This window comes from Colletotrichum higginsianum, chromosome 1, assembly GCF_001672515.1.
Source record: "Colletotrichum higginsianum IMI 349063 chromosome 1, whole genome shotgun sequence".
NCBI lineage: Eukaryota > Fungi > Ascomycota > Sordariomycetes > Glomerellales > Glomerellaceae > Colletotrichum > Colletotrichum higginsianum.
In genome coordinates, this window is record NC_030954.1 from 3,196,406 (window position 1) to 3,222,575 (window position 26,170).

At 54.5% G+C, this 26,170-nt stretch overlaps 9 protein-coding genes across 9 annotated transcripts; 4 read left to right on the plus strand and 5 right to left on the minus strand.

Moving 5' to 3' along the window:
• Window positions 1-312: 312 nt before the first annotated feature.
• On the minus strand, window positions 313-1,692 carry CH63R_00977 (14-3-3 protein; the record flags this gene model as incomplete). The annotated part of the gene is made up of 5 exons (XM_018295952.1): window positions 313-672; window positions 754-841; window positions 922-1,275; window positions 1,379-1,386; window positions 1,681-1,692. 5 exons carry the CDS (start codon window positions 1,690-1,692, stop codon window positions 313-315), a joined length of 822 nt encoding a protein of 273 aa, XP_018164314.1.
• Window positions 1,693-6,138: 4,446 nt separating this feature from the next.
• Window positions 6,139-7,398, minus strand: CH63R_00978 (Lipase; the record flags this gene model as incomplete). The annotated part of the gene is made up of 1 exon (XM_018295953.1): window positions 6,139-7,398. The coding sequence occupies one exon, from the start codon at window positions 7,396-7,398 to the stop codon at window positions 6,139-6,141; it is 1,260 nt and encodes a 419-aa protein (XP_018164315.1).
• A 985-nt stretch (window positions 7,399-8,383) lies between these two features.
• CH63R_00979 (uncharacterized protein) lies at window positions 8,384-9,008 on the minus strand (the record flags this gene model as incomplete). Its single annotated transcript, XM_018295954.1, has 2 exons — window positions 8,384-8,585; window positions 8,644-9,008. 2 exons carry the CDS (start codon window positions 9,006-9,008, stop codon window positions 8,384-8,386), a joined length of 567 nt encoding a protein of 188 aa, XP_018164316.1.
• A 1,531-nt stretch (window positions 9,009-10,539) lies between these two features.
• On the plus strand, window positions 10,540-11,362 carry CH63R_00980 (60S ribosomal protein L36; the record flags this gene model as incomplete). The annotated part of the gene is made up of 3 exons (XM_018295955.1): window positions 10,540-10,596; window positions 10,916-11,016; window positions 11,200-11,362. The coding sequence occupies 3 exons, from the start codon at window positions 10,540-10,542 to the stop codon at window positions 11,360-11,362; spliced, it is 321 nt and encodes a 106-aa protein (XP_018164317.1).
• A 338-nt stretch (window positions 11,363-11,700) lies between these two features.
• On the minus strand, window positions 11,701-13,302 carry CH63R_00981 (UBX domain-containing protein; the record flags this gene model as incomplete). The annotated part of the gene is made up of 2 exons (XM_018295956.1): window positions 11,701-13,111; window positions 13,169-13,302. 2 exons carry the CDS (start codon window positions 13,300-13,302, stop codon window positions 11,701-11,703), a joined length of 1,545 nt encoding a protein of 514 aa, XP_018164318.1.
• An 809-nt stretch (window positions 13,303-14,111) lies between these two features.
• Window positions 14,112-14,930, plus strand: CH63R_00982 (Proteasome subunit beta type; the record flags this gene model as incomplete). Its single annotated transcript, XM_018295957.1, has 4 exons — window positions 14,112-14,114; window positions 14,181-14,199; window positions 14,273-14,724; window positions 14,787-14,930. The coding sequence occupies 4 exons, from the start codon at window positions 14,112-14,114 to the stop codon at window positions 14,928-14,930; spliced, it is 618 nt and encodes a 205-aa protein (XP_018164319.1).
• Window positions 14,931-15,211: 281 nt separating this feature from the next.
• On the minus strand, window positions 15,212-18,389 carry CH63R_00983 (Calcium-transporting ATPase; the record flags this gene model as incomplete). The annotated part of the gene is made up of 4 exons (XM_018295958.1): window positions 15,212-15,302; window positions 15,357-17,980; window positions 18,052-18,209; window positions 18,272-18,389. 4 exons carry the CDS (start codon window positions 18,387-18,389, stop codon window positions 15,212-15,214), a joined length of 2,991 nt encoding a protein of 996 aa, XP_018164320.1.
• A 2,029-nt stretch (window positions 18,390-20,418) lies between these two features.
• On the plus strand, window positions 20,419-23,660 carry CH63R_00984 (RhoGEF domain-containing protein; the record flags this gene model as incomplete). The annotated part of the gene is made up of 6 exons (XM_018295959.1): window positions 20,419-21,225; window positions 21,277-21,597; window positions 21,655-22,125; window positions 22,184-22,415; window positions 22,471-22,692; window positions 22,756-23,660. 6 exons carry the CDS (start codon window positions 20,419-20,421, stop codon window positions 23,658-23,660), a joined length of 2,958 nt encoding a protein of 985 aa, XP_018164321.1.
• A 979-nt stretch (window positions 23,661-24,639) lies between these two features.
• CH63R_00985 (Shwachman-Bodian-Diamond syndrome protein) lies at window positions 24,640-25,266 on the plus strand (the record flags this gene model as incomplete). The annotated part of the gene is made up of 3 exons (XM_018295960.1): window positions 24,640-24,803; window positions 25,027-25,150; window positions 25,210-25,266. 3 exons carry the CDS (start codon window positions 24,640-24,642, stop codon window positions 25,264-25,266), a joined length of 345 nt encoding a protein of 114 aa, XP_018164322.1.
• Between the last annotated feature and the right edge of the window lie 904 nt (window positions 25,267-26,170).

The following is a 26,170-nucleotide window of genomic DNA, read 5'->3' on the forward strand; positions in this document are numbered from 1 at the left end:
GCTGCCAAGTAGGGTCCTCCAAATACCTCCCCGGCCCAAGGAACGAAGCTGTTCCAGACTGGGGTGGACATCCGAGGACCAAAAGGAACTATGCCACGCATTATTCCTTTCTCCGCGTCCAGAACCCTCGGAATCCCTCCCTTTCGCCAAGAGACTCGCTTGTCGCGAGTCACAGATATCATCAGCCGCTAACGTGGCGGCCAGATCCAGTCATCAGAAGGTCCGCACGTAGCGCATACCGACGGCCGAGCAGACGAGCCATTTCAGTCCAATCGCAAGCCGAGATGTATTGGTATCAGGGTAAGACAGAATTTAGGAGGCGGCAGGAGTCTCCTCGGTAGCCTTGGGCTCCTCGGGCTTGGCCTCGTCCTTCTTCTCCTCAGAGGCCTCGGCAGTGCCAGCAGCGGCACCCTCAGCGTCACCGCTGTCGGAAGAGGTCCAGAGAGTAAGGTTGTCACGCAGGAGCTGCATGATGAGGGTGCTGTCGCGGTAAGACTCCTCGGAGAGGGAGTCCAGCTCGGCAATGGCATCGTCGAAAGCCTGCTTGGCAAGGTGGCAGGCGCGGTCGGGCGAGTTCAGGATCTCATAGTAGAAGACGGAGAAGTTAAGGGCCAGACCGAGGCGGATAGGGTGGGTGGGGGTCAGCTCAGTCTGAGCAACGTCGGTGGCACTCTATTAAACCCGCGGCGTCAGTTCCTTTGTTCTCACGGGATGATTTGTGCTGAACGTGGTGCATGTTGGTTTTACTCGTACCTTGTAAGCCTCGTGGGCGGCGGTGGCAGCACCCTTGCGCTTCTCACCAGAGGCAAACTCGGCAAGGTAACGGTGGTAGTCACCCTTCCTGGATTGTGGTACGCAGCAGTTAGTTCGGGGGCCGAGATCGATGAGGATTACTGCGGGCGACAGCATCTGCCAACGTACATCTTGTGGTAAAAGACCTTGGACTCGCCGGTCTGGGCGTTGGGGATGAGGCTGTCGTCGAGAACGTCGAGGACATCCTGGCAAACCTGCTCGAGCTCGGTCTCGATCTTGGTGCGGTACTCGCGGATGGTGCCGACGTGCTTGTCGGAGCCCTTGCTCTCCTCCTTCTGCTCAATGGAGGAGATGATGCGCCACGAGGCACGACGAGTACCGACGACGTTCTTGTAGGCAACGCTGAGGAGGTTGCGCTCGTCGACGCTCAGCTCACCGCCCAACTTGGCGACCTCCTTCATGTAGCCGACCATCTCATCGTAGCGCTCGGCCTGCTCGCAAAGGCGAGCGAGGAAGGTCTTGCTGTAGGGAAAGGATCAGTCAGGATGTTGCGCTGAAGAGCCCCCGCAGAGGAAGAGTCTGATCGATGGGTTGCTGCCCATCGACGAGGAAGCTCGGCACAAACCTTTCACGCTAGAAGAGGGGCACCAGTCAGTATGCTTTCTTCCCACAGGACACGGCAGTGATGAGTGATTTGAAGAGAATAGGGGAGAAGTCCATCGACATCGGGCGTCTGCCAGTGAAGGCAACAAAAAAAACCTCCCCCGAGATAAAAATGACTGATGAGCACGGCAAAGGCGGTAGTTCAGCGGCGACATCATGGCCATCTTCGTTGCCGTGACACGGGCAGGGCAGAGGCGGGCGAGGGGCGACGGAGGGGTTTTGGAGTCGAGTGGTGTTGGGCGGCATAGGGGAAATGGTACTTACATCGCCAGACATGTTGAGGTTCGGGATTGGGGGAATGCGACTAGGTTGAGGTGGAAAGGAGAAGTTGACAGAAGGTAGGTGTGAATATTGCGTGCAACGGGGAGTTGGTGAGAAGTTGACGCGGGTTTGTTTTGTTGTTGAAGAGTGGAAAAAGATGTGCGGTGGGAGGGAAGGAGGGAAGGCGGAGGGAGTGTTTACGTGTGACGAATTATTTTGGGAGGGGGAATCTCAAAGGGAAGTTGCGAGGCCAATGAAGATTTAATCGGGTTGGCCTAAGTCCCCAAGTCCGCGTCCACGTCCTCGCCGTCCCAAGGCCACTCACTCACTCACTCCTGTCCACTGTCCACTGTGCCCCCCCAAGTCGTTACTCATTCCTTCTCCTGGGCCACTGATTTTCTACCTGTACCTGCCTACCTAGGTACCTCAGGTAGGTAAGCAGAGGTTGGGTGTCGCTGCTTCGCTGCTTCGCTACTTCCTGCCTTAGCAGCCCCCCCCCCCTTATGGCACTTTACCTTGTTGCCGCGCCGTATCTTAACGTGCCTGCCCTGGCCGGGGCCAGTGCCACTGCCCGCTGGCTGCTGGCTTCACCTGCTGCTTCAACCCCACTACGTTTCTCCCACAAATACCTTCCCCCCCCTTGTGCCTGGTCCTGGGCCCTGACCAGCCTAGCCGGAGGGACTGCTCAAGTGAAATAGATGGGCACGAGGTGGTCAGGCTCTCGGGGGCTCGGGAGACTTGTCCAGGGCATGGGCAGGTTCCAATTTGACGGGAGGGGAAGAGAAATGGGACCCTGGGGCTGGGCTAGGCGAGGCTGGGCTCAGGTCTGCTGTTGTACCTAGGACACAAGGTTGCTAGAACGGTACCTTTGAAAATTGTCTAGTGAATAGATAGGTAGGCAGCGAATGGGCAAGTGTCAGGGGTGCGTTCGCTGCCTTTTTAGTTGACTTTGGTGTGCACTCACTAACTTCGAGGTAGGTATGGAGGTATCTCACCCAGCCGAGAGCTCCTCTTTGGAAAGGAGAGCATCCAGAATCAGAAAATGACAGACGGAGACTGGGGCTCGACGGGGGCCGGCAAAGACCAAACGGCATTAGCATGTGGTGAGATCCCCTTCGGTGGATTATGTTCGAGAGATTACCTTGGCCTGTCCTGAGCATCAAAGACAAGATTCCGTATCGAGAAAGTTGGGGCGCGGTGTACCGTCCTAGTCCTCAAGTGCCAAGCGACCAGCGGGAGAAAGCCGGCCACATACAGAAGTGGTACTTCCTTTTGGACATGGAGAGCAGCTGCCGTGACAGTCTGCGCGCAACAACTGCTTCTCTTGTTGCTTCCCAAAGTCAAATTCAACGAGCCAGTCCCGCCCGACCCAACCATGAGTGTCTAGTCTGCCAATTACCACTAAGATGGACCGGTTTCCCATTCGAGGAACTATCGCGAGGTCTCCTGAGCGAGTCTGGAGATTATAAGAGCCCGCCTCTCCAGCTCAGGAAATTGGAGAAGAAAAAGAAATGGGCTGGCTAATTTGAGGCCGTGAGGGGGATCGATCAGGTTGGTCAGATAACTCAGTCAAAGGTCATTTGCCTTGAGTGTGTATGTAGGTATTCGTAGGTATGAATGATGACCAGCTCAGCATACAGCACAACACAACGTTGCGCAACAATTAGGATGGGAGACTCTCCTCTCTGGGATGGCAGACGCTGGCAGCTGGCTGGCTGATTGGTCATTTTGGGCTGGACCCCACCCTTCCCATGCGTTTCCCCGCTCCTGCTTCGTGGCACGCCCGCCATGTACGTATCTCCTCCCCGGCCAAACTGCTCGTTTTTTTCTTGTCTCGTGATTCCCCTCTGATGATTCTCTGTTGTTCCAAGCACATCTACGCGTGATAGTGTGTCCGCCGGCCGCTGGCTCACCACACCCCCTACGGTCGACCCATCCACGACAATCCCCTCCCCTCACCTCACCTCCCTCTCATCACGTAACATCCGCTTCACCACCTCCCTCCCTACTATACTCTCTCTGTCCAACACATCGATGGCGTAACCTTCGGCGACACAAGCCGACACTGCACAGACGCCCTGATAGTGCACGTTGGGCAGTCGATGGGCTTCCTGACGAACTGCACAGTACATCGAGGCCAACAGTCCCCAGGAATGGTGGGCAATGCAATGCGCCCATGCCATCCGCTCAGATTGGATGGTCGACATCTACCGGGTCCTGAAATTCCTGCTCCTGGTAGCTTATCTTGCACCAAACAAACCATGGGGGCGACCGCCTGCCTGCTCATCTGCCCGTCGTCCAATGTAATCCCCAATGTCTCGGATCATTGTGCCTTCCTGGCTGTCTAAATCACTGGCAACTGGATTTATGAGTCACTCATTACCTTCGGCCTGGGCCTCTGCCTGTCGGCCACCTGATGACCAAACTAAACTGCACATGTTGGCAATGACGGGAAATTGCCTATTACCTGTCAAGCCGAACTGGCGAACGCTATATATACTATGTACTGTACAGAGTATTGTGAGCATCAAAACACCCTGGACGACAGCCCACCAGAAAGCCCTGAGAAACGGAATACGTTGGGCAAAGGCCGACGACGTTGCTCATCGCTCATCAGCTGCTTCTTTTCACACTGCTGGATTATGCGCCTCACTGCCGAGGACCAGCAGCCACTCGGCCGACGACCAAGCCACGACCCCAGCTGGCATGTCGTCCAACCATAATGACCACTTCTTGACTGGTCACCATGCTTTGCGGTCCTCGCCGCCGTTGCGTTTCCGCTCACATGCATGCTTTTCAACAAGGCGGTGCCGTTGTCATGCGCGAAACTGCTTTGCCCAACCCACCGGCGCGCAGTATGCTTGTTCATCAATCTGCGGTGTTTCCTCTGCTTCAACTCGAGGCGTGGTCCGCCGTTGGATCAACGTACCATCCGACATCCCCGGCTCTCTCCCCCCACCTACTCTGTAGTCTCTGCCAGTGAAACGTCAAACGCTCAATGTGCCCTTACATCGCCAATTGAACTCAGCCCAACCCATCCACAAGGACGCAACAACACGGCTGAGTGGCCTGCCTCTGCCCGCCCCCAACCGGTCTCATTCCTTTTGATCTCTGATCTACAATCTCTTGGCCGCCCCTGTTTCGTCCCAAACAGGTCCAATCCTACCCTCCCTTTCGATGCCATCGCAGCCTTGGTGACTCACGGCCAGCAAAGCTCATGGAAGGGTAGGGGATCTCCCCCTCCATGCAGTCGGGTCGAACAAGCGACTCGCATGCGTCAGGCCCATGATCACCGCCCTGTCGCGTGGCATCCACTGCGCTTGCAGCTTAAAAATATCTTCCGCGATCCCAAGCACACGCCTCGATGGGAGCAAAGCCGGCTTGTTGGGTAATGATGATGCGGCATCGACCTTTACCACTTACAAGGCATTGTTTTTTATTATCATCCTTCTTTACCCCTCATCTTCCACATCCGGTTTCCCGTCTCCGAATGACATGAGACATCAAATCCGGAGGCACGGGCAATGCGATTTCACGCGGAGGAGGACAGGCTAACCCGGTCCTGACCGAGTTCCACCTAGCTTTTCGGGTTAAGCATCAACAGTGGAAGTGGCCGCATAGCCGCGAGGAGAGCACGCTGACTTGGGGGCGTCGCAGGCACATTGACCCGGGGGGCTATTCCCGGCACCTCGCCTTGCCGACCACAGGTTTTGGGGACTTCTGGGGTTTCTAAAGGTACAGCGGGTCGACTTCTGGAATTTTCCGGCTTGCCGCGCGTTGGCCCATGAAAGACTGACTTGAAGTAGCAGCTCATTAAAGAGCCTGTGGTGCCTGGCTCGAAACTTGATGTAGAACGACGTGTGGGCAGCTGGACCTGATTTCCTCCTTCCCACTCCGAACGAAGGAAGCATGCAAAAACCAAAGGCCCTGGTCAACGGCCTCGTTCCGCACACAGTCCAGTTGGGCTCATTTGTTTCTGATCAATCCAGATCTCGGTCCGATCTCGTATGTGTCCATCATGGCAAAGACAAACGCTGTTAGCAACCCCCGAGGTTGAAAGACGGAGCCCAAAATCCATAGGTTGGGTGGTCGCTGTGACCGAGGCCGCGTCCGGACTTTAGCTCCGGCCCAGGGTTGTGGAGAGTTGTCGTCCCCCGACTCAAGTGGTAGAAAAAAAAAGGGGGGTGATGCTGGTACGACAGTGAGGGAACTTTGCTTTCTTTCTGTTGTTTCAATAAGCTACATAATCCAGAGGTACTAGAAAGTGAAAACGCCCGTTATCCTATCCAAACCCTGGCTTTCTTGATAAACCCTGCCACTGCGTTCAGACTGTACACCAGTAGATGCCTATTGCAACAATGAATCCTTCCCAGGCACTTGGGAGCGAAGACGGGTCAAGGTTGACGCCCCGATCCAAAAAAGAATTCCAGAAGAGGGAAAAGAAAAACAACACGGCACCGCTCAAAGCTCATCTGCTATTACACCCTCACGTCCGCCATACTTGTCCCTCCCCCAATTCGCCGGGTCACCCCCAGGCACACAAAGTCCGAGTCTCCAGAAGTAATCCCTGTGGGCGAAGAGCAGCTGCCAAAGCTTGAGTCGAGCCGGAAAGCCCGGCAGCCCATCTGTCCACTTGCTTTCGCCGACCCTGTCCATCGACCCTGCAACCTCGTCCACCGCCGTGTGTTGCACGTTGGTCTCGAAGAAGCCGCCGTCCCCCTTCGTGATGCAGCGCGCATCGTTGTCGCCGCGGCAGACGATGACGTCTTCGAGCGACGGCGACAGCTCCGTCTTGGTAATGTAATATTCGCCGGCATGCGGCTTGTAGCCCCACTCGGTGAGCGGGAGCAGCGGCACCGGGTCGTCGGCGTGGGTAACGCGGCGGTAGGAACGCTTTGCAAAGGTCTTATATTCCTCGTTGTCCAGCCCGAAGACTTCGTCGACATAGTCGCAGAGTCCTTGATTTCCGACCTTGGGCTCGCCAAACGTGGTGACGAGAATGTTGTTCCAGCCCAGCGACACCTTCAGCTCGAGGGACGCGAGCATCGCAACCGCGCCGCCGAGACTGTGGCCGACCAGATGAATCGGATAGTCAGGATATTGCTCCCTCAACTTGGCCACTTCGGGAATCACCAGCTTCCGCGCCTGGCGCCACGAAGCCAAAAACCCCATATGGACGGTGCAGTCCTTGCACTTATGCTTGGGTTCCTCAGGCGCCTCGCCGCCGTCATCGGGAGCAGGATAAGGCACGTACTCCTGCGGTATCGTGCTCAGATCGATAATGGTATTTGAGATGCTGTAGGTGCCACGAAACGCGACAATGATGGCTTTCTCTCCGACGTCGCCATTGAATCTGTCCTCATCCCCTGGCCTCCGCACGCCGTGGTCCACGGCGATGTAACCGCAGCTGTCGCTCAGCAGGACCCCCGTATTCCATGTCGAGACGAGGATGAACGAGGGAAACTCCTTGCATCGTGACACGCATGAGAAGGGCTGCGATATGCCCGAGGTACCGACGCAGTAGGCTATGTCGACGATGCGCGATGTGCGCTCGAGGTTCCGGAAGAGTTCGACGGAGACGATCGGCGAAGGCCCGTCGGTCTTGTTGTCGTTGTTCGGCAGCAGGGGCTGCTGCTTGTTGCCGGACGATGCCGCAAAGGCCAGGCCAACCAGTGGCGCCAGCTGTAGCAGGTGGAGGAAAGGTCGCATTAATAGGAACATTCTGTCGTCGAGGCTTTGTTTATGGGTTGCTTCTAGCTTCCTTTTCTCGCAAAATGCAGGCTATGGTCGATTGCCCAAACCGAAAGACATGGCGCAGTATTTCCTCAATGCAACCTTCGGAGTGGGGAGAACGCAGGATGTAGGCGAGACAACAACGACTGACGGGTTGTTTTAGGAATGAAGGGTTTACGGGGTTGGTCTGATTTGCTGTTTGGGCGAGGACGGCGACGATTAAAGGTGAAAGGCGACGAAAGCCTTTCAGAGCACGATCTTTCCAGGGCGCATGATAACGGTTACGTCTGTATAGACAGACTCCTGCAAATGGAATTGGCTGGGACTGGGCGACTTAGGTGTGCGTATGTTCGACGAGTCGCAAAATAGGATGGGATACCGACGTCTCAGATTGATCTCGTGAGGTGAGAAGTGTGGTGAGGTCATATGGACCTAGCTCGCTTGCCCGTCCCATATTGACTGGCAAAAAGACAATGCCGCATGCGGAGAGGCGCGGCCAAGCGACGATTGCCGACAAGCGATTGGTCCTGATCGGTGTGCTGCCCCTGGAGGGGGCAAGCCAAGTAGCTTGTGGGGGAAAAGGTCTAGTATTGGGTGTTGTCCCTGCAAAAAGCTGTCATTTACCAGGCGGCGGCGGCGGCGGCGTCGGCGGCCCTTACCTCCCCATACACTCGATCTCTGGGAGCTCACTGTTGGGGGATTTCATTTCAAGAATATCATGCAAGCAGTGATGATCTACCGATTATCCTATTTTGGTTCGTCTTTGCAAATGTGACTGACTTCCGATCATGCACTAGTCTGTACAGCTCAACAGTTGGGCGAAGCATGACCTGGCACGCTTGGCTACCTTATGCCCAGGATCCTCGTTCATTGCCACGCTGGGTCACTTGGTCGGTGTCCAAATGCGTTTGCATTTTTGTTTCATCATCCACGTAGTTCCGTTGTCTTATTCCTTGGTTCATCCCAAAAATTCTTACTTCTCGCCGCCACCCGGGACAGGCTGAATGCTGAAGAATTTCGATCGGATGTCGTCCGAGTTGGACTTGCACGCAAAGGCCCTCCTGTTCTTGCTCCCGCTGCGCCTGAGACGTGCGGCGTTGCCCGTTCCGTTCCCGGCGGCCCCGTCGCACACCACCGGAACGGCGGCTGTGCCAGACGCCTCGTAGTCTGCGGCACTGTATTTGGTCTATTAGCCGCGAAGTCCGGCCCAAATAAGGTATGTGGTCAACTTACCCGTCGTCACCGGGGCAGACTTTCTCAATCATGGTGATGGTCCCGTTCTGCCAGATGAACTGCACGCGGGTGTCGTCGCAGGCGTACCGCGCAGTGCGGCCGTCACCTGCCACGGGTATCGACGAGGCGTCGAGGTGACATGACGTGCTAAGTAACGTGCTGTCGTCGTTGAAGCTGAAATCCAGGGAGTCGAGCGTCTGCCCACCGTCTGGTGATTCGGCCGCAAAGTTTTGGATCTGGAAGTCGTCGGGCAAAGTGCAATCGGCAGACTCGACCATGGCCATGAGGGACTCTGGGACGGCGGCCATGTAGGAGACTACGGCTTGGGCGGCCGGAGCGGCGATGACGAGGAGAGAGAACCTCATGTTGTTGAGCGTGCTAGAGGATATATTTAGGTATGGAATAACAAGTGCTCAGGAGGAACACACTGGTCGCAGGCAAGAGTTGAGGAGTATTTGTAAGGAACAGACGAGGACCGAAGAAACAGGGTGATCAAGGTCAAGGCCCCCCTCGCCGATCACCCAGGCAGACCGTTCCTTCAAGCTTTGCACTACATTTAATATGGCCCGGTTGCGCACGGTATTGGACTCAACAGCTCCAGATCTTCATAATCGTTCCCTGCAGGACCGGACTCTTCAGGAGTGGGAACGACGTGGTCCATCATGGTCAAACTCAAGAAATCAACACAGCCATCTGCAGATCGTGATGCAATGAACCGGACCGTCCGCGTTTACGGGACGGAAAGGGGGCCCATTTTTGGGGAGAGGAAGGAATTACGCAGGGAACATATCCGTACCAGCCCATCATTAAGACTGACTTGGTAGATGGAGCGAGTTGAGAGGCTGAGAGGGTAGTGCTCGCATGAATGCACCCAGGTTTACGTTGGCTGAGCTCTTTTCAGGGGAGGTGTCAACTGTGATTGGATGATGTATGTTTCACGTTTCCCGCATCGTTTTGCACAGTGCTCTTCGTTGCTGATCCCATCTGCCCCCCAGCCCCTTTACGCCCCCATAGAATAGATAGACCTCGTTCCGCTGTTTGAACGGTATTCAGGGAAGACATGAGGCTGTGTCTAAGTTAGGATAAAGAGTGGGGTCCTTTAGTCTACTTAGACAGAGTGACCAAGTTACTAGAGGTGAGTTGCCGAGACCAGATTGCCATCCGTAAGAGTGACGAAGGAGGCAAAGCGAAGTACACTAGCAAAGCCAGACAAGCAGGACCAGGCGAGGATATCAATGCGCGGCTCTGCGGCGTTCCTGCTGTCTAGACTGGCCGGGCGACTTAGCCGCGCCGGTCAATGGAAGAAGCAACAAAAATGAGCCTACCATACTGTCCAGTTTTCATTCCCCAGTGGTGGTCGTGCTCAGGCACATACACGAAGTGCATGTTGATGCTTTAAGCCGACCAAGACAGAGCATGCGATGCCTCCTCGGTCCAAAATCGTACGAAATGCTGGGTTTTGGGTGTGGAAAGGCGGTGAGAGGTGGAAGGCGGAAGGACTCAACTTTCAACAACTGTCTGGACCTACCTAGGTAGGTATCTAGGTCGGCAGCGAAACATGCTACTTTGCTGCAATCTGGAGTGCTCGAGTTTTTCTGCTAAATCCCTAAAGGAATCCAAGCCAATCAGAGCACATCGGGGTAAAAACCACCTGCCCCTCCAAGCCAACTCGCACTGACCAGTGCCGCCCCAGCACTAGCTTTCGTCCAACGCTATTGAGCCAGTCACATTCCCTCGCTAGCCCCAAGCACGTGACCACACAAACCCGCCGAAAATTGCCAATCGACGGTATCGAACTTTTTTTTCGTCCTGGTCGTGCCTTTTCCTCCTCTTCGACCATCACGACAATACTAACCCGACCACCCACCGTCCATCAGCAACCCAACATCGATCAAGATGGCCAAGGAAGCGCCCGCCCGCACCGGTCTCTCCGTCGGTCTTAACCACGGCCACGTACGTCGAACTACCACTACCACCACAACTTTCACGACCCCGACCTGAAGGAAGTCCCTTACCTGGAGCATTTGCGAAACGAAGTTTTCCTCGGATCGAAAGAGACGGGAGAATGGGAAACAATGCACGCGCGCAAAGCTGGGAAATTAGGGGCTTCCAGAAGGAAAAGGGGAAATACATTACCCTCATCCCGCTTCGTCTCACCTCGTGGAGGATCTCTGCATACATATTAAAACCCTCTCCACGAGGGGAGCGAGCAAACCTTTGCCGCTTTTTGCAGAAGATGGACGCTGACCGGTTGATGTTTCTGGTAATATAGAAGACCACCCCTCGCGTCGTCAAGCCCCGCGTCTCCCGCACCAAGGGTCACCTGAGCAAGCGCACCTCTTTCGTCCGTGACGTTGTCAAGGAAGTTGCTGGGTAAGTCTTTAGTTTCTTCCAATTCAATCTTGACGGTCAACGGTCTTGGTCCAACGCTTGCGGGTGTTGAGCATCTTGCCAGGCGAGGCGTCTTGGTCTCTTGTGGCGATGCTGGACAATTGACAATTGGCCATCGCCATTCCTCTACTTCACGCGAATGCTAACTTCGAACCTTCCACGCAGCCTCGCCCCCTACGAGCGCCGTGTCATTGAGTTGCTCCGCAACTCCAAGGACAAGCGTGCCCGTAAGCTCGCCAAGAAGAGGCTCGGCACCTTCGGCCGCGCCAAGAGAAAGGTCGAGGAGATGACCCGCGTCATCGCCGAGTCCCGCCGTGTCGGTCACTAAATTAAACAGTCGACATATGGGTGTACTGGCAAATACTGGGTTGGGCATATGGGTTCAAAGGCGTGGTCACAAAAGTTGTCTTTTTACGGACTCCCTGACGGTTTCTGATACGCTGCATCACGGAATAGTTGCAGCTCACGACGACAAATACCAAAATTTCAAGCACACCCATTGTTGCCTCATCAATATGGATTGTCTGCGTTTATCTTGTGATTTATGATGCTATGCCTCGCGAAGAAGTTTTCTGTCTAAGACGTACAAAATGCCGGCCTCAACATTACTTACCACGTCGAGTGTGGAGATGGTCAAGTGTTATGTTCTACAAAAGACGATGCCGTCTATTTCTTTCCAGGCAGTTTGAGCCATTTGGGAAGCTTCTTCGCAACGCTACCGTCGCCGCTCCCTTCCCTTTTCTCCGGCTTGGACGATGACGCTGCGGGACGCTCTTCCTCATTGTCGTTATCCTTGGGAATATCTGGTACCATTACTTCCTTAGCCGTCTGGGCAATGCTTCCCTTAAGAAAAGGCTTCTTGCGCACATCTGCCGGCACGCTGTCATCCCAGACCAAGCTCAAAAGCACACTACGGGTGAGCTTGTAGTCGTGGATCAAGCGGTTGTTCGGGCTATCCTCGTCTTTGATGACCACCTTGCTGCCAGGCACGACCAGCCTGAAGGCCTGGGCATTATACGCCATCACAGACCTGACGGCTCGGTAAAGGGTGGCGCCGGTGGCTTCGTGGCCAAAAGACCACTGCGCAGAAGTGTTGTCCGGGAAGCGTACTTTCATTGGCACATTGGAGACAGCGGCCAGGCGGGCTTCCTCAGCTTGCCTCTGCGCCTCGAGCTCCTTGTCAGAGGGTAGCCGCTTGTTCTGGGCGCTCTTCTGAAGTCGAGCTTGGTGTAACTGTGCGTGGGCAATAGTCGGGGCATAGTCGTCCTCCGGTACATCCGCGAGCGCTGCCGCAGGTGTCGTTCCACTTGGGGCCCGGAAGACACTTACCGGCTGCAAAGGGTCTGCCGGGTCTGGTTTATCGACTTCCATGGCTTCAGATGCTGGTTCCGCTTGGCCTGCCGACTCTTGGACTGGGGCTTCGTTGCCTGGCTTGTCCCCCGAAGCATCTGCGACTGGAGGCTCGACTGGAGCCTCGGCTGCATCCTCAGAGGTTGCAGACTGGCTAGTCATCTCAACAACCGCAGACTCTGATGTTTCGTCCACAGCGGAAGGCATCTCCTCTGTCTTCTTCGCCTCGGCCTCAACTTCGGTAAAAAACTGACTGATCTGGCCCATGGCCTCAAACAAGGTCTGTTCCGTCTTTCTGAACGACAAACGGATCAAGACACTGCCTGAGTTGTAGCCAAGTTGCGAAAGCGTCTTCTGGAAGTCGTCAAACGTGGCTAGCTCCCGACCCATAATGTTCAGCACTGGCGTCTCATAGTACATCTGTCCGCTCCCGCTCGCGCCTCCACTTGTTGTTTGTGCGACTCCTCGTGCTGTGATGTTGAGGTTCTTCCCCTGACTGACTACGCCACTCTCGAACTGGCGTAAGGCTTTCCAAATAGTAAAATCGCTGGGGAGTTTCTCGATCAAACGGCCGTTTGGGGCAGCACCTGCTTCAGGATTGGGTAGCTGAAGCGCAACCGACACGACAGAAGGTGTGTTGGATTTCTGGACGAGCTCCAGTTTAGCCCCAGGAGTAAGGCCGCTCACTCGCCAGACGACGGACAGATCGACCTGTTTCTGCTTGTGCCTATACGGCTGTTAGCATGTTGCAAAAGCGAAAGATGCAATACAATTGTTAACATACTTCAACAAGTATTTGTCACTCGACAAGTTGAGCTTCTTGCAGGCCTGTTCCAAAACTTCTGTCAAGTACGTGCCCGGGCTGACCTTGACGGTCGCCCTTCGTAAGTCCGTGCCGATTACCACCACGTGCGACATTTCGGCTGTGAATATGTCGTAGGCGAGTAGTCTGTACTTTCTCTTCCCAAACTAGTGTATTGTTCGCTGTCGATTCGTTGGTTCTTCTTTGATGACTGCTTTGGTATTGTGTTCGGGATGAGTGTTGGCGGGGTTGACTTCTCGGCGGGGAGCAGCGCGTGCGTTAGTGGTGTATTAGTCTGGCGGAAGTTGGCGGAAGGGCAAGGAAAGTCGACAGCAGAGGATCCTAAAAGACTTTCGGTTGCTGATAAATTCGACTTTGGGCTTAGAAGAAGCCGGACCTACGCCAAAAACCCTTTTGGAAGTGAAAGTCTGCGCTGGATGCGTAATTGGCTCCCTCGTGAGTAGAGGTCCAGGTAGAGCGCAAGTACGTAAGGCAGGCAAGAAGGTCGGTCCATCAGCGAAGATAACTTGGGGGACGTGCATCATGATTGAGCACCCGCTGAAAGCTGCTTGGTCACGCAGCAAGCTCAAGCCAATCAGCGAGCTCCAACCCGCTGTACGTGGATTTTCCGACCGCTTCGGCCGCGCCATGCGTGTTTGCCTTGCTTGCCCTGTAGTAGCAACAGTAGCAGCGAGTAGGCGGCAGCAGGTGCTACGCTACCTCAGCATTCCGATCCGAGCAACCTCAATTGCAGCTACACCCACCATCATCACGACCCGCCATCAACGACTTCGACGCAACACACCAAGCCTAATCCAAGGCCTACCCCGCGATTTCATCACGAAATAAACCTGAACGGTAGACATCCTTCGATCATCACCCGAATCACCCAAGCACCTAGCGGCCCCTCGCTCCAGGAGCCAAAATGGTACGCCCGTTACTCCTCCCCCTCCTCAGCCTCAAGTTGCAAACTCCCAGCTAACCAGGCCTCCAGAGCTCCCCGTTCTCCATCAGTTCGTCCCCCTCTACGCTTCTCGAGTCACAAACTGTTCCAACACCACCCTCCTAACCAGATTTCCTCTCTAGATGGCGGCGCCTGCGTCGCAATGGTCGGTAAGGACTGCGTCGCAATAGCCTGCGATCTCCGCCTCGGTCTCCAGGCCCTGACCGTCTCCAACAATTTCCCCAAGATCTTCCAGTACGGCGACGTCTTCCTGGGTCTCACTGGTCTCGCCACTGATGTCACGACCGTCGGTGACCTCTTCCGCTACAAGGTCAACATGTACCGCCTGCGCGAGGAGCGGAACATCGCTCCGACCACCTTCGCCAACCTCGTTAGCAGCTCCCTCTACGAGCGCCGCTTCGGGCCCTACTTCGTTTCTCCTGTCGTTGCTGGCCTCGACCCCAAGACGGGCAAGCCCTTCATCTGCGGTTTCGACTCCATCGGCTGCATCGACTTCGCCAAGGACTTCATCGTCTCCGGCACAGCCTCCGAACAGCTCTTTGGCATGTGCGAGAGCTTATGGGAGCCCGATCTGGTACGTGACAACGGACAACATGACAGGGTTTTTACGACAAACTAACACGTATTCCTACACAGGGTCCCGATGAGCTCTTCGAAACCATCTCTCAGTCACTCCTAAACGCTGTTGACCGAGACGCCCTATCCGGTTGGGGTGCACATGTGTACATTATTGAGAAGGATAAGGTCACCAAGAGGCTGCTCAAGGGCAGGCAAGACTAATTTTCACGACGGGGTTTAGTGTGTGGAGGGAGGAGAGCTCGGTAGAACCGCTGCAAATAGACGGTTTCTAGCTTGTACCAATAGATGGAGGTGATCCACTATGAGATGGCCCTTGAAGCTTGCATGAACGAGACGAATGGCCTTGATTTTACATCCTTTTGGTGAGACTTTTTATGCCTTGATGTCGGCTGCGACGATCTATGTATAGCTCTGTGCATAATTTGACAGTGCTCATATGATACAAGTGGTCTATGATCTAGCTTAGGCTGATCTCTATCCATCTAGTTTTCCTTCTTTACCTTGGAGGTCTCAACAGTCTTCTTCTGACTGAAGAATGATCTCTCAACGGCCTTGAGAACCTCGTCGATGATGCTTTGATGATGTTAGCACGGATTCGAAGGCTGAATTCATCGGGTATCAACTTACACGACAGGGGCGCTGATGTACAGGACCGCCTTCCACTCGTTCCAGTTCAGGGGCAAAATGGAGAATAGGTTCTGGAGGAAGGGAGTATAGAGGAGGGCGAAGTGAAGAGCCATGGAGAGAGTGATGGCGTAAACAAGCTTCATGTTGGCCCAGAGAGGAAGGGTCAGGAGAGACTCGCTGGAGGACAGTGCGTTCATGGCGTTGAACATCTCAATGACGACAAGGATCGAGAGCGAAACCGTCGAGGCGGACTTGGCAGAGCTGTTCGAAAACATCTGGCAGCCAATCTCCGGGAAGTCAGTGGAGCAACGATGGAAGCGGGAGAGGTGCGAGAAAGTGATTTGAGGACCCTCGGGGTTGTACATGAACCACCAAGCGTAGCCGGCGACAGTAGCCACACCAACGTAGGTGCCGATGATGAGGTACCGGAGGAAGAGCCAGCCGCCGATAAGAGGCTCGTCGCGCTTTCTGGGCTGGCGTTTCATGATCTCGTGGTCGGGGGGGTTGAACGACAAGGCAGTGGCAGGAAGACCGTCGGTGACCAGGTTGACCCAGAGGAGTTGGACGGGAATCAGTGCCTCGGGCATGCCAAGGGCAGCGGTAAGGAAAATAGAGACGACCTCGCCGATGTTGGAAGAAATGAGATAGCGAATGAATTGCTGGGTGTTGTTGTAGATGGAGCGTCCCTCCTCAATGGCGACTTCAATCGTGGCGAAGTTGTCGTCAGCAAGCACCATGTCGGCGGCAAGCTTAGAGACATCAGTACCGGAGCCCATGGCAACACCAATATCGGCCTTCTTGAGGGCGGGCGCGTCGTTGACACCGTCACCAGTCATGGCTACGACTTCTCCCTGTTGCTGGAGGAGGTCGACAAGCTTGGACTTATGGCTGGGCTCGACACGGGAGAAGAGGGAAGCGTTCTTAGCAGCCTCGATAGCCTCGCTCTCGCTGAGGTTCTCGAACTCTCTGCCAGTGTAGCTCTTGCCCTTGAGGTCCTCGTATTCGCCAAAGACGCCAATTTGCCGGCAGATGCTCTCTGCAGTGTTGCGGTTGTCTCCAGTGATGACTATAACGCGGATTCCGGCGTCCTTGCACTTGCGGATAGAGGCCTTGACTTCGGGACGAGGGGGGTCAAGCATACCGACCAATCCGAGGAAGGTCATGTTCTGCTCGATCTGGGCGTACTGGGCAGTAGTCTTGGCCGATTTCAATAGAGGGTTTTCGCCAATGTTGTCAACGCTGGCGAGGGCAATGACACGTAGACCGCGGTTGCCGTAGTCTACAACCTCCTTGGCAATCAATTCCGAGAGCTTGCTGTTCAAAGGCTGGCGCTTTCCATCGGCGCCAACAAGAGCGTGCGAGCATCGTTCAATGACGGACTCAGGGGCACCCTTGACAAGGAGCTTCTTCTCTTGGCCATTCTGAACAAGAACAGACATGCTCTTGCGATCCCTGGAGAATTCAAAGGTCGACAGGCGAGGAAGACGGCTCTCATACTGAGCGCTGGCGTAGTGAACACAGTCCTCGGGGTTGCTGTTAGCAGGCGCGCAAGGACCAAGTTTCTCAACCAAAACTCTCAGAGCACCCTCAGTAGGCTCGCCGACGTTGGAGTAGGTAGCACTCTGAGCATCATAGGCGATCTTGGAGTCGTTGCACACAGCAGCTACCTCGGTCATTTGGCGAACGGTAGAAGAAGAGCGGGTCAGATCAGTGACAGTCTCGCCTCTGAGAGAGATAGATCCTTTGGGGGCGAACGTGGTGCCCTCAACATCGTGCTCGACGAGACCCGAGCCGTTCTCGCTGAGATAGACAAGCCTGCTGACACTCATCTGGTTGGTGGTAAGGGTACCAGTCTTGTCGGAGCAAATAACGCTGCAGCTTCCCAAAGTTTCCACGGACGGCAGGCTTCGAACGACAGCGTTCTTTGCAGCCATCTTGCGAGTACCAAGCGCCAGGCAGGTGGTGATAACGACAGCGAGACCTTCAGGGATAGCGGCAACACCGAGAGAGACGGCAATCTTCAGGTAGTAGATGGCACCCTTGGTGAAAGAACCGTGGCTGGGGTCGCTGAAGTGGGGGATGTTGATGAGCCAGACCAGAATGCAAATGACTGTAATGACCTTGGCGAGGCTGTCGCCGAAGTCGTTGAGCTTCTGCTTGAGAGGAGTCGGCTCAGAGATCTGTGCAGTAATGCTCTCGTGGATGTCACCAATGGCGGTTTGAGAACCAGTTAGGACGACAACAGCTTTTGCGCGACCAGTGACAACAGTGGTTCCGGAGAACAGCATGTTGACCTGATCCTGCAAGACAGCCTTCGCATCCTGGACGACATGGTCGCAGTCCTTGCCAACACTCTCGCTCTCTCCAGTTAGGATAGCCTGGTCGACGTTGAAGCTGTTGCTCTCGATGGTAACCAGTCGGCAGTCGGCAGGAATGCGATCGCCAATGTGAACAGAGACGATGTCACCGGGCACGAGGTCCTCGGCCTTGACACGGGATACTTGGCCATTGCGGATGACGTTGGCCTCGTTGGCAGAGTATTCCTGCAGGGCGGCGATGGCTTTCTCGGCGCTGCTCTCTTGTGAGACACCAACGACGGCGTTGAGGATCAGAATGGTCAGGATCTGGAATATCGGCATCGTTAGCCGGTCAAAGTCTTGGTAATGTGGGTATCTTGGCATCGAGGATTACGTACCACTGCTGGGTCGACGAAAGCGCTCCAGCCCTCCTCATCGTCAAACAGGGCGAGCACGAAGGACACGGCGGCGGATCCAAGAAGAATGATGACGAGCTGGTCCTTGAATTGCTCGAGGATAAGCTCCCAGAGGGGCGTCGGGGGGTCTTCGGGGATGACTGTGGACAGGCTATCAGCACGGGTCTATCTATCGCGAAGTTCGCGTCGCAAAGCTACTTACCATTCTTGCCGTGCTTGGTGCGCGACGCAATGACTTGGTTGTCGGTCAGACCGGTGTTGGGGTTCACTCCCAGGGTCGAGAGGACCTTTTCGGTGGGCGAGGCGTATGCGCTCTCCATCGCGAAAGCTGCGCTGCGCGCTGGACGTGTCTTATCGAGGAACCGACAGTATCTAGCCGAGTTTCAGCGGCCGTGGAGTCTCTGTTTCTGGGTGATGGGAGGTGGAAATGAACGACTCTTCGATGGTTGGGGAAGAGGAAAGTCGAGAAGAGATCCAAACCTGGTGAAAAGAGCGGTTTGGGATGAAAGGAGAAAGGAGAGAATGTGCTGGAAAGGTTACGATCAAAGGGCCAGCATATCTTATTGCAGTCGTGGTGGGGCAGGATGCTGAAATCGTCGGCGATGCTCCCAAGTTTCCAATACGCTCTACGTGTTCGTTCAGTGGCCCAGGTTTGCCTAGCTTCCCCTTCTGGAACCTTTTTTTTTGCCGTCGAGTGAAGACTCCGAGCTTGTCCCGCTTCAGCTAGCGCTAGTGGGGAGGGGCCTGCAACTGGAAACAAGACTCCCAAGGTCCCAGCATCCACCTGCGCGTCCCTGGCCACATTGAGGACAAGCCATTGCGGTCCTGAGGGATAAAAACGTGGGGCAGAGGCCAATCAAAAGTGCAGGCTCAAAGCCGATAATCCGGAGCACCAAGCACCATAGGGCAGAGTGGAGTGGGAAAGGAGAGAGCTCTTGACGTATGCTGTGAGAACCTGGCAACTTGGTTCCCACCCACGGGGGCGATTAAGCTTGATAGCCAGCCAGTCAAAGAAGACGAAGCACTTATGTAATTCATTGTTCACGTGACCGCCGAGAGATTCCCGATCCGATTGTTCCTTGAGACCCGCTGTGTCCGTCTTTCCTAGACTGGGACTAGGCCGCTCCGGAACCGCCCTTTCATCGCTCGCGCCGAAACCGAGTCAGGGTTGAGGGACGAAGACGACATGCGGAGGACGGAGGTCGGCCCGCAGTATTTGCAGCGTCCGCGCGTCTTGTGCAAGGCAGGAAGAAGCCGTGGATCATTGAGGCGACTCACATCCACCGCGAAGTCTCGGAGTATCAAGGTTTTCTATACGACCGGCCCCATCTACCAAAAGTAAGGAAGGTAATTATCGAGATGTGGCAAGCCACAGAAGCCACCACATTGTAGGTTGCAAGGGCAAATTTCCGGTACAGACATCTTGATGACTACACTCTAGACCGATGGAGGGGTTCCTTTGTCTCCCGCTCACTACCACACATCAAGACATGGCGCTCATGGACCGCGGGCCGCCACCGTTCATGTCCATGTTTGTATCGATTTCTCCAGAGTAGAGTACGGACGCGCCATCTTCGCCCAGGCTCGCACCGAGCTTCAACAAGGACTCCGACTCGATTAGCAACTTTTTGTTCCGGCTCATCGTGTGCTACAATAGCATCCAATTCGCATCGTCGGGTAAGATCTCTGCATCTTGGCCCGACAACGATGCACACTAAGGACGCCTTTTTTGGTCCCGCGGGCATGTTGCATGCCGCAGGTGCATTCCTCCTCAGTGGTCTGTTAGTAGATTCGCCGGGTGCGACTTTCCACTACAGGACCGTACCACGCCACGACTTCTCGTGAAAGCCAAGCTGTGTATGGATGGCAGCTCGTTCGTCTTCGTTTCCTTGGTGTAGTGCACAGTAGCGGCAGCAGCAGCAGGAGTGATGAACATGCGGTCCCGACTCCGTGGTTCGACTAGGACCTTGCACCGGTCGGCTGGTTGTTTCCCTTCCCTTCCAATCTGGAGGCAGTACCTCACTATCTCCTGCCTGTCCTTGAAGTTGAAAGAGCTTTTTCGCTTCGAATCCCTCCTTCCCTCCTTCGCTCTAGCGACCCACGCTGGCTTTTTCTTCCCGTCCCTTGACCATGTACCTACCTAAGTAAGAAACCTCACGCCGGCGACATCATCCCCTTCAGCTTCAATCCCCCAAATCTCGCGCAGCTGGCAGTTCCAGCACCTTTGCATCATTCATCTCTTGGTGTTGCTACCGTACATCATGCTTTGAATCCTCTTGGTCCTCCTATTTGCTTCCTTTTTTGGTGTCTTGGAACCCAGTCTTACCTCTTCTTTCTTGGACCTCAAAAATGGCTTCGCCACCAGACTCTGCATCTCTTGGTTCCTGTTCCCGCTCCAGTTCCGTCCGAATCAACCGAAAGACAAGTTGCGCCACTTCGAATCCCCCGTCGCCCGGATCACAACACGAGTCGGCCACGTCTGAGGATGTTTTCGAAGATGTCGACCTTTCATCTGGACTTGACGGTCTGCACATTGACGGTGTCGAAGTCTGGGACACTTTAAGCAACATGGCTGCTTTTGGACTAGAGCCCAACAACAGCAACTCCTACGACTCCTACGACAATCTTGTCCCGTTCCCCCAGATCTCATTAGATGATAGCGACGACGCTCTTGAGCTTTCGGACTCGGACATGTCGCCCAAGCAAGGGCCCTTTCACAAATGGATGAGAAACCTGCATCGACGCGCCAAACAGCGGCCCCGGCCCATGAACGCAGACGGCACTCTGCCCTGGAAACTTCTTGATTCCGCTGATAGGTCAGCTCTTTCTCGGAGGACTCGCCACAGGAGATCATCATCGGGCTCATCGTTTGGCTTCGTCGCGGCGGTGAAAAGTGCTAGTGTCAGTCTTGCTAGCGGCAGTGCTATAAACCGTCCTCGAGGCAACAGCCGTCACTCTCTAGCACCCTCCAGGACCGAACGCAGCAGCAGAGCTTCTTTTACAGCAGCAAGATTCTCGGAAGACAGCTGCCACGTCGAATGGCCGGCAGAGGTTGATCCGTTAGCGACCGAGCGAGCCTTACAGCGCCGCCGTATTTTGGAGGAGCTCATCAGCACGGAGGAAAGCTACATTGGAGACGTTCGTTTTCTGATGAATGTACGTTTCATGAAGGACTGATTGAGGAGACGCGGGTGCTAAACTCGGCAGGTTTACATTACGATTCTTGCTTCTTTGCCTACTCTACCAATGGGACTTAGGTCCTCCATTAACCGCAATCTCACTGACATCGTCGAACTTCACGAAGAGCTGTTGGGCGAGCTGCATCGAGTTGTGCCGGATTCGGAGTACACCCAAATCGAAATCCCACCATCACCAAGCAGACCAACCGGTCGAAGGCATCAACGACTGAGGAGTCTCGACTCGGTGCCAGAAGACGACGGCAGAGCCATAAGCTGGTTGCAGGAAGTACCCGGAATGGTTTCGGAGGCTCAGATCGCCGGCGATGTGGCCAAGGTTTTCAGCAGGAAGGTAAGTGCCTTGAACAAAACTTTCGCCGAGAGTAACAGCGCCCAACACCTTTGCTAGATGAACCGTTTCTTCATTTACGAGGAATATGGGGCAAAGTACGAGATGATGATTAAGGATGTGGCTTCGGCTCATCGAACCATGCCGCAGTGGGATACATATCAAAGAGGCATTGAAGCACTGGCCTCATCGTTGGGTCCCGCCAGTACACATGCCGACCTGTCAAAGAAGTCGTTGACGATCGGGGATCTCCTTGTCAAGGTGAGCAGTATTTCACTGCCATTACCAACCAAGGTGCTTACGAGTCCTCAGCCAATCCAGCGCATCTGCAAATACCCGCTCCTATTTGCCGAATTATTGAAATACACGCCTGTCATGGACTGCCCAAACTCCCACATGGAAGTTGAGAGCGCACTGCTTCGATTGCGAGAGGCAACAGCTGAAATCAACCGAGCAACGAACGACAGGCGGATGAAGTCCACGCTGGAGAAGACATGGATTCTTCAGGACCGTCTGGTTTTTCCTGAGCAAGTAAGTCGGGCCCAACCCTCTTCAGGGAGGCGTGCATGGCTAACAAATGATTAAGAAGCTTGATGCAGCTTCCAAGAACCGGATCAGGTCGTTCGGCCATGTCGACCTTTGTGGTGCGCTGCATGTTTGCTGGCAGACCAAGGAGGGTGCCAAAGGGCAGTACATGATTTGTCTTCTCTACCACAACGTCCTGTGTTTGGCCTCAGCAAGCAAGGTCGACCAGATTTACACTATCCAAGCATGTATCAACATGGGCGGCATCAAGATTGAAGAAACCGACAACGGCCGAGGTACGTTTATGTGCCACTGGCAAGGTTGTGGAGCTCCAAACTAACGCCGCAAAAGGACTTCAGTGCCACACGGCTCCGTTTTCGTGGAAGCTTGTGTTCGAATGCGACTCTCAACTTTACGAACTCTTGATGACAGCCTGCTCGCCCAGAGAGCAGGAGGAATGGCGAAGCCGGTTAACGAATGCCGCCAAGGGAGAACAGGAGCAAGTCGACCCTAGTCTGTACAGTTCAATGTTTTTGAGCATGAAGAGCCTCGGGACGATGTTTAGAAAACCAGGTAGGTGTTTCCAGTCACATATCAACGGTTCTGTGCCGCTGACAGCCTTTTCTCCTTCTCCAGGCACTGTTGCTCGTCGGATTTCGATTCATCGCGCCACGACAGTCGGCCCAAAGTCCCCTTTATGCCAAGTCATACTGAAAAACACGAGCGTTATGCGCGACAATTCGGATGCTGCCTCCAATTCATCCATCAACCGGTCGCAGTCGTTGCTTACGACAAACCCCCGAATCCCGATTATCGCTCCGCCTCGAGGTGAAAGAGCTCGGCTAGAGGCTCTCATGTCCGATATCTGGAGTCGAGACATACTCCCGTTCCCTGGCATGACTGGAAGGTCCCGCAGCGAGCACCTTGTTCGAAGCTCAGCGAGCACTATGATGCGAAAACTCAGTGTTGCGAGCATCGCCAGTTCTTTTGCAAAACGATCCAACAGCGTGGCCAGTCTTGGAAAACTCGTGGCCGAAGATGATACGGGTGACAAAGGAAGTACTCTTCAAGGACATCCTTCCAAGCTCTGCAGAGCCGAGAGTTCCAACACGGAGCACGGCCCTGACGACGAGGTCGAAAACACAAAAGGTGCTCGATTACCCAAAATTGACGACGATGTCGAGGTTACAAGCACGGTTAGCGCTCCGGCAACCCCGATGTTGCTTCCGTCCGCGATTTTTGTACACGCAGATCCCGTCGAGCAGCTTTGGTCTGGACATGACGGCCGAGCATTCAGCAACGTGTTGCCATCGAGACCGACGGTGCTGCGCACCGCGTCAGGGAATAATCTGCCTCGAATTCGTCGAGACCCTATCACACCGAAAATGTCGCCTTGCCCATCCGAGAGGGACGAAAAAGACCTCCAGATTAATGCAGCGAAAGCGCCTCGCCTTTCCCACAAGCCGTCGATGCGCTGGGGCAGGGTTGGTACACTGAACAGAGACGACTTGGTGCAGGGCATCCGAAGTTTCTTTCGATGAGTGCGGAGCGAATTTCTGCATTTTAATGATTGTGAGAGTCACAAAGGAATATGGCTTGGGCGCAGGAAGTAAAGATACCACTTTCGTTGACTGTGCCCTTGGCTACCTTAATTTAGGGCCTCCCGTTGGGGGAGTGTCATGTCCACAGCCATTCTTAACTCAGAGTGCTTGGGTCGTCACTTGACGACGATATAATGATACCCCCAGTTTGGATTATATGATGACTACCTTAACTGTGACAAGTGATGTCAGTGAGGCTATCGTGAGGTGCTTACTAAAGTGGCTTGATTATCCGCGGACGTCCGTCTCTGTGCTCCAATTTCGACCGCTTGGGGTGTTCGGCTCGCGATTTCAAGCCGTGACCAGTGAGGCGACCTGCATTAAAGGTGCCTCAGGACAGGGGCGGTGCGGCAATAGAGGGGGATCATTCTGAACCAAATGTTTCCTTCTCTATCTGGATCATTCCAGCCGCAACGTGTGAAAACCCCTTTGGCCTAAAATCTTGGTCTGAGCATTACCAGTGACGTACTACACTGGTTCTATGCAGGAACGCTCAGAGCTCCCGGTGCTAATGGCTACGTACCTGGGCAAGCTGGGCGGTGCACGGAGCACGGTATGCCCCGCTCCCTGCCTGGACAAACTCCTCAATGGCGGGGCAGTGATGAAAGGTAGTCGCGTGTTCCCGCACCTATGACGTAGCTTCCCAATCACGAGCTTCCCAGCTCCTGCCTGCCCAGCTGGGGAAGCTCCCTTCCCCTCTCAGCTTGCTCATATTAAAAGGCCTTGAAGGAAGCTCCTTCCTCGCAACTCCTTCTTAATCAATCAATCAATCAATCGAATAACAACACTCTGAGATACCCCGACAACTCTCGTCTTTTCACGTCCAACACTAAACATATCGCGACCTTCATCGGAGCTCACCCATCAATCACCACTCAACACCTCTTACCACACACCTCCACCACATCAATCTTCCAAAATGGTTCGCGGCGAGGCTCACCAGACCAAGGTCCACTACAAGGGTCAGGAGGACGACTTTATCGTCTTCGTCGAGGATGTTGAGCTGTTCAAGAAGTGGAAGACCGACAAGTCCGTCCCTCTGGCGCACTTCATTTCATCTTACAAGATTTTCGTGACGCACAAGTAAGTAGCCTGATTACCCCTCACTTTCCGTTTTCAATGTGGCCTTCCAACATCGATGAGCCAATTGGACACACGATCTACCATTGGCAGTCGACTCGCTTGCTTCGTCAGGTGTGAACGTTGCTGATTCCCCCACATCATCGGGGATTCGACCCGCTGGTCAACTCTTCGATCCAACCTCAATCACTTGCCTATTTACTTAACGGCTAACCACTTCATCTAGGCAAGGCAACCAAGGCACCTTCGATGCCGCCTCCAAGTCCACGTTGGAGAATGAGTTCGGCACCAGTGTCGACGACAAGGTGATTATTCAAATCCTAGAGAAGGGTGAGGCTCAGAATGCCGAGGTAAGCTCTCCACCACACTTTAGCACGTTGTGGCTATGACTGACGATGTATCGCATCAGTTCCCTGAACGTCAAGGAAACAAGAACGATTCTCAAGGACCTATGGTTGCCCACTAGAGGTGAACCGATTCTTTGAATACGATGGTCACTACACTTGTGGCACTTGCCAGGCAAACTGGCTTATGAGGCGTTATGATGTTTCGGCGGTGTTGTGCGGCAACGGCAGCGAATGGATAGCGCTCGATGAACGAGTGCCACGACTTCGTCATTTCGGCATGGAAACATGCGTAAGCGAAATGAAGCGCGTCTCTAATCAAGCACTTTGCATGCAACGGAGGATGAAGAATAAGGTGTGAAACCCTTGCGAAATCTCCTTCGAGCCCAAAGAGGGTTCAATATCGACGCCCTGATTTGGCGCGGGGTCGATTGCATGGGTTCTTAACCTAGCTACTTAGATAGCAGAATATGAGCACACGACTTCTCAATGACTTGTCTCGTCACCTTGGTATATTGAAAGATGTGTGAGATTGATAGCTTGCCAGATCTAGTCGCATAAAAGTACCCGCGATGCTGTGCGCGGAACACACAAGATGGCTCGAGGGTTGGCCCGGTCGAGCCCCACAATGTCTTCGCTGCGGTGGTGGGCTTCTATGTAAATCCAGGAATGGTGCTCCTGCTCCCCGCGGCTTAGTCAGGAATTGCTGTTGATAAATTAGCGGGCGAGACCATCCCGGTCTATATCAAGATTGCAAACGCGGCTCCAATCTACGGAGGGCTGACAAAAGTGGATATTCTAAGGAGACTTGCCCGTGGTGCTATTGTGGACGCCGTGTGGTGTGCCCGTTTCCGAAGTGTTTCGGGGGTTGCGTGCAGCCTCCCACGGTCCACGGTCCACGGTTGAAGCCCCTCGCCCCCCTTCCCTCCCCCTCGTCTGCACCTCAGCCGCCTCAATGGGCTCTGCCAGGGGCTGTACCGATTCGGCACGCCTGGCCGCACACACCTGAAGAGACCTCTAACACTT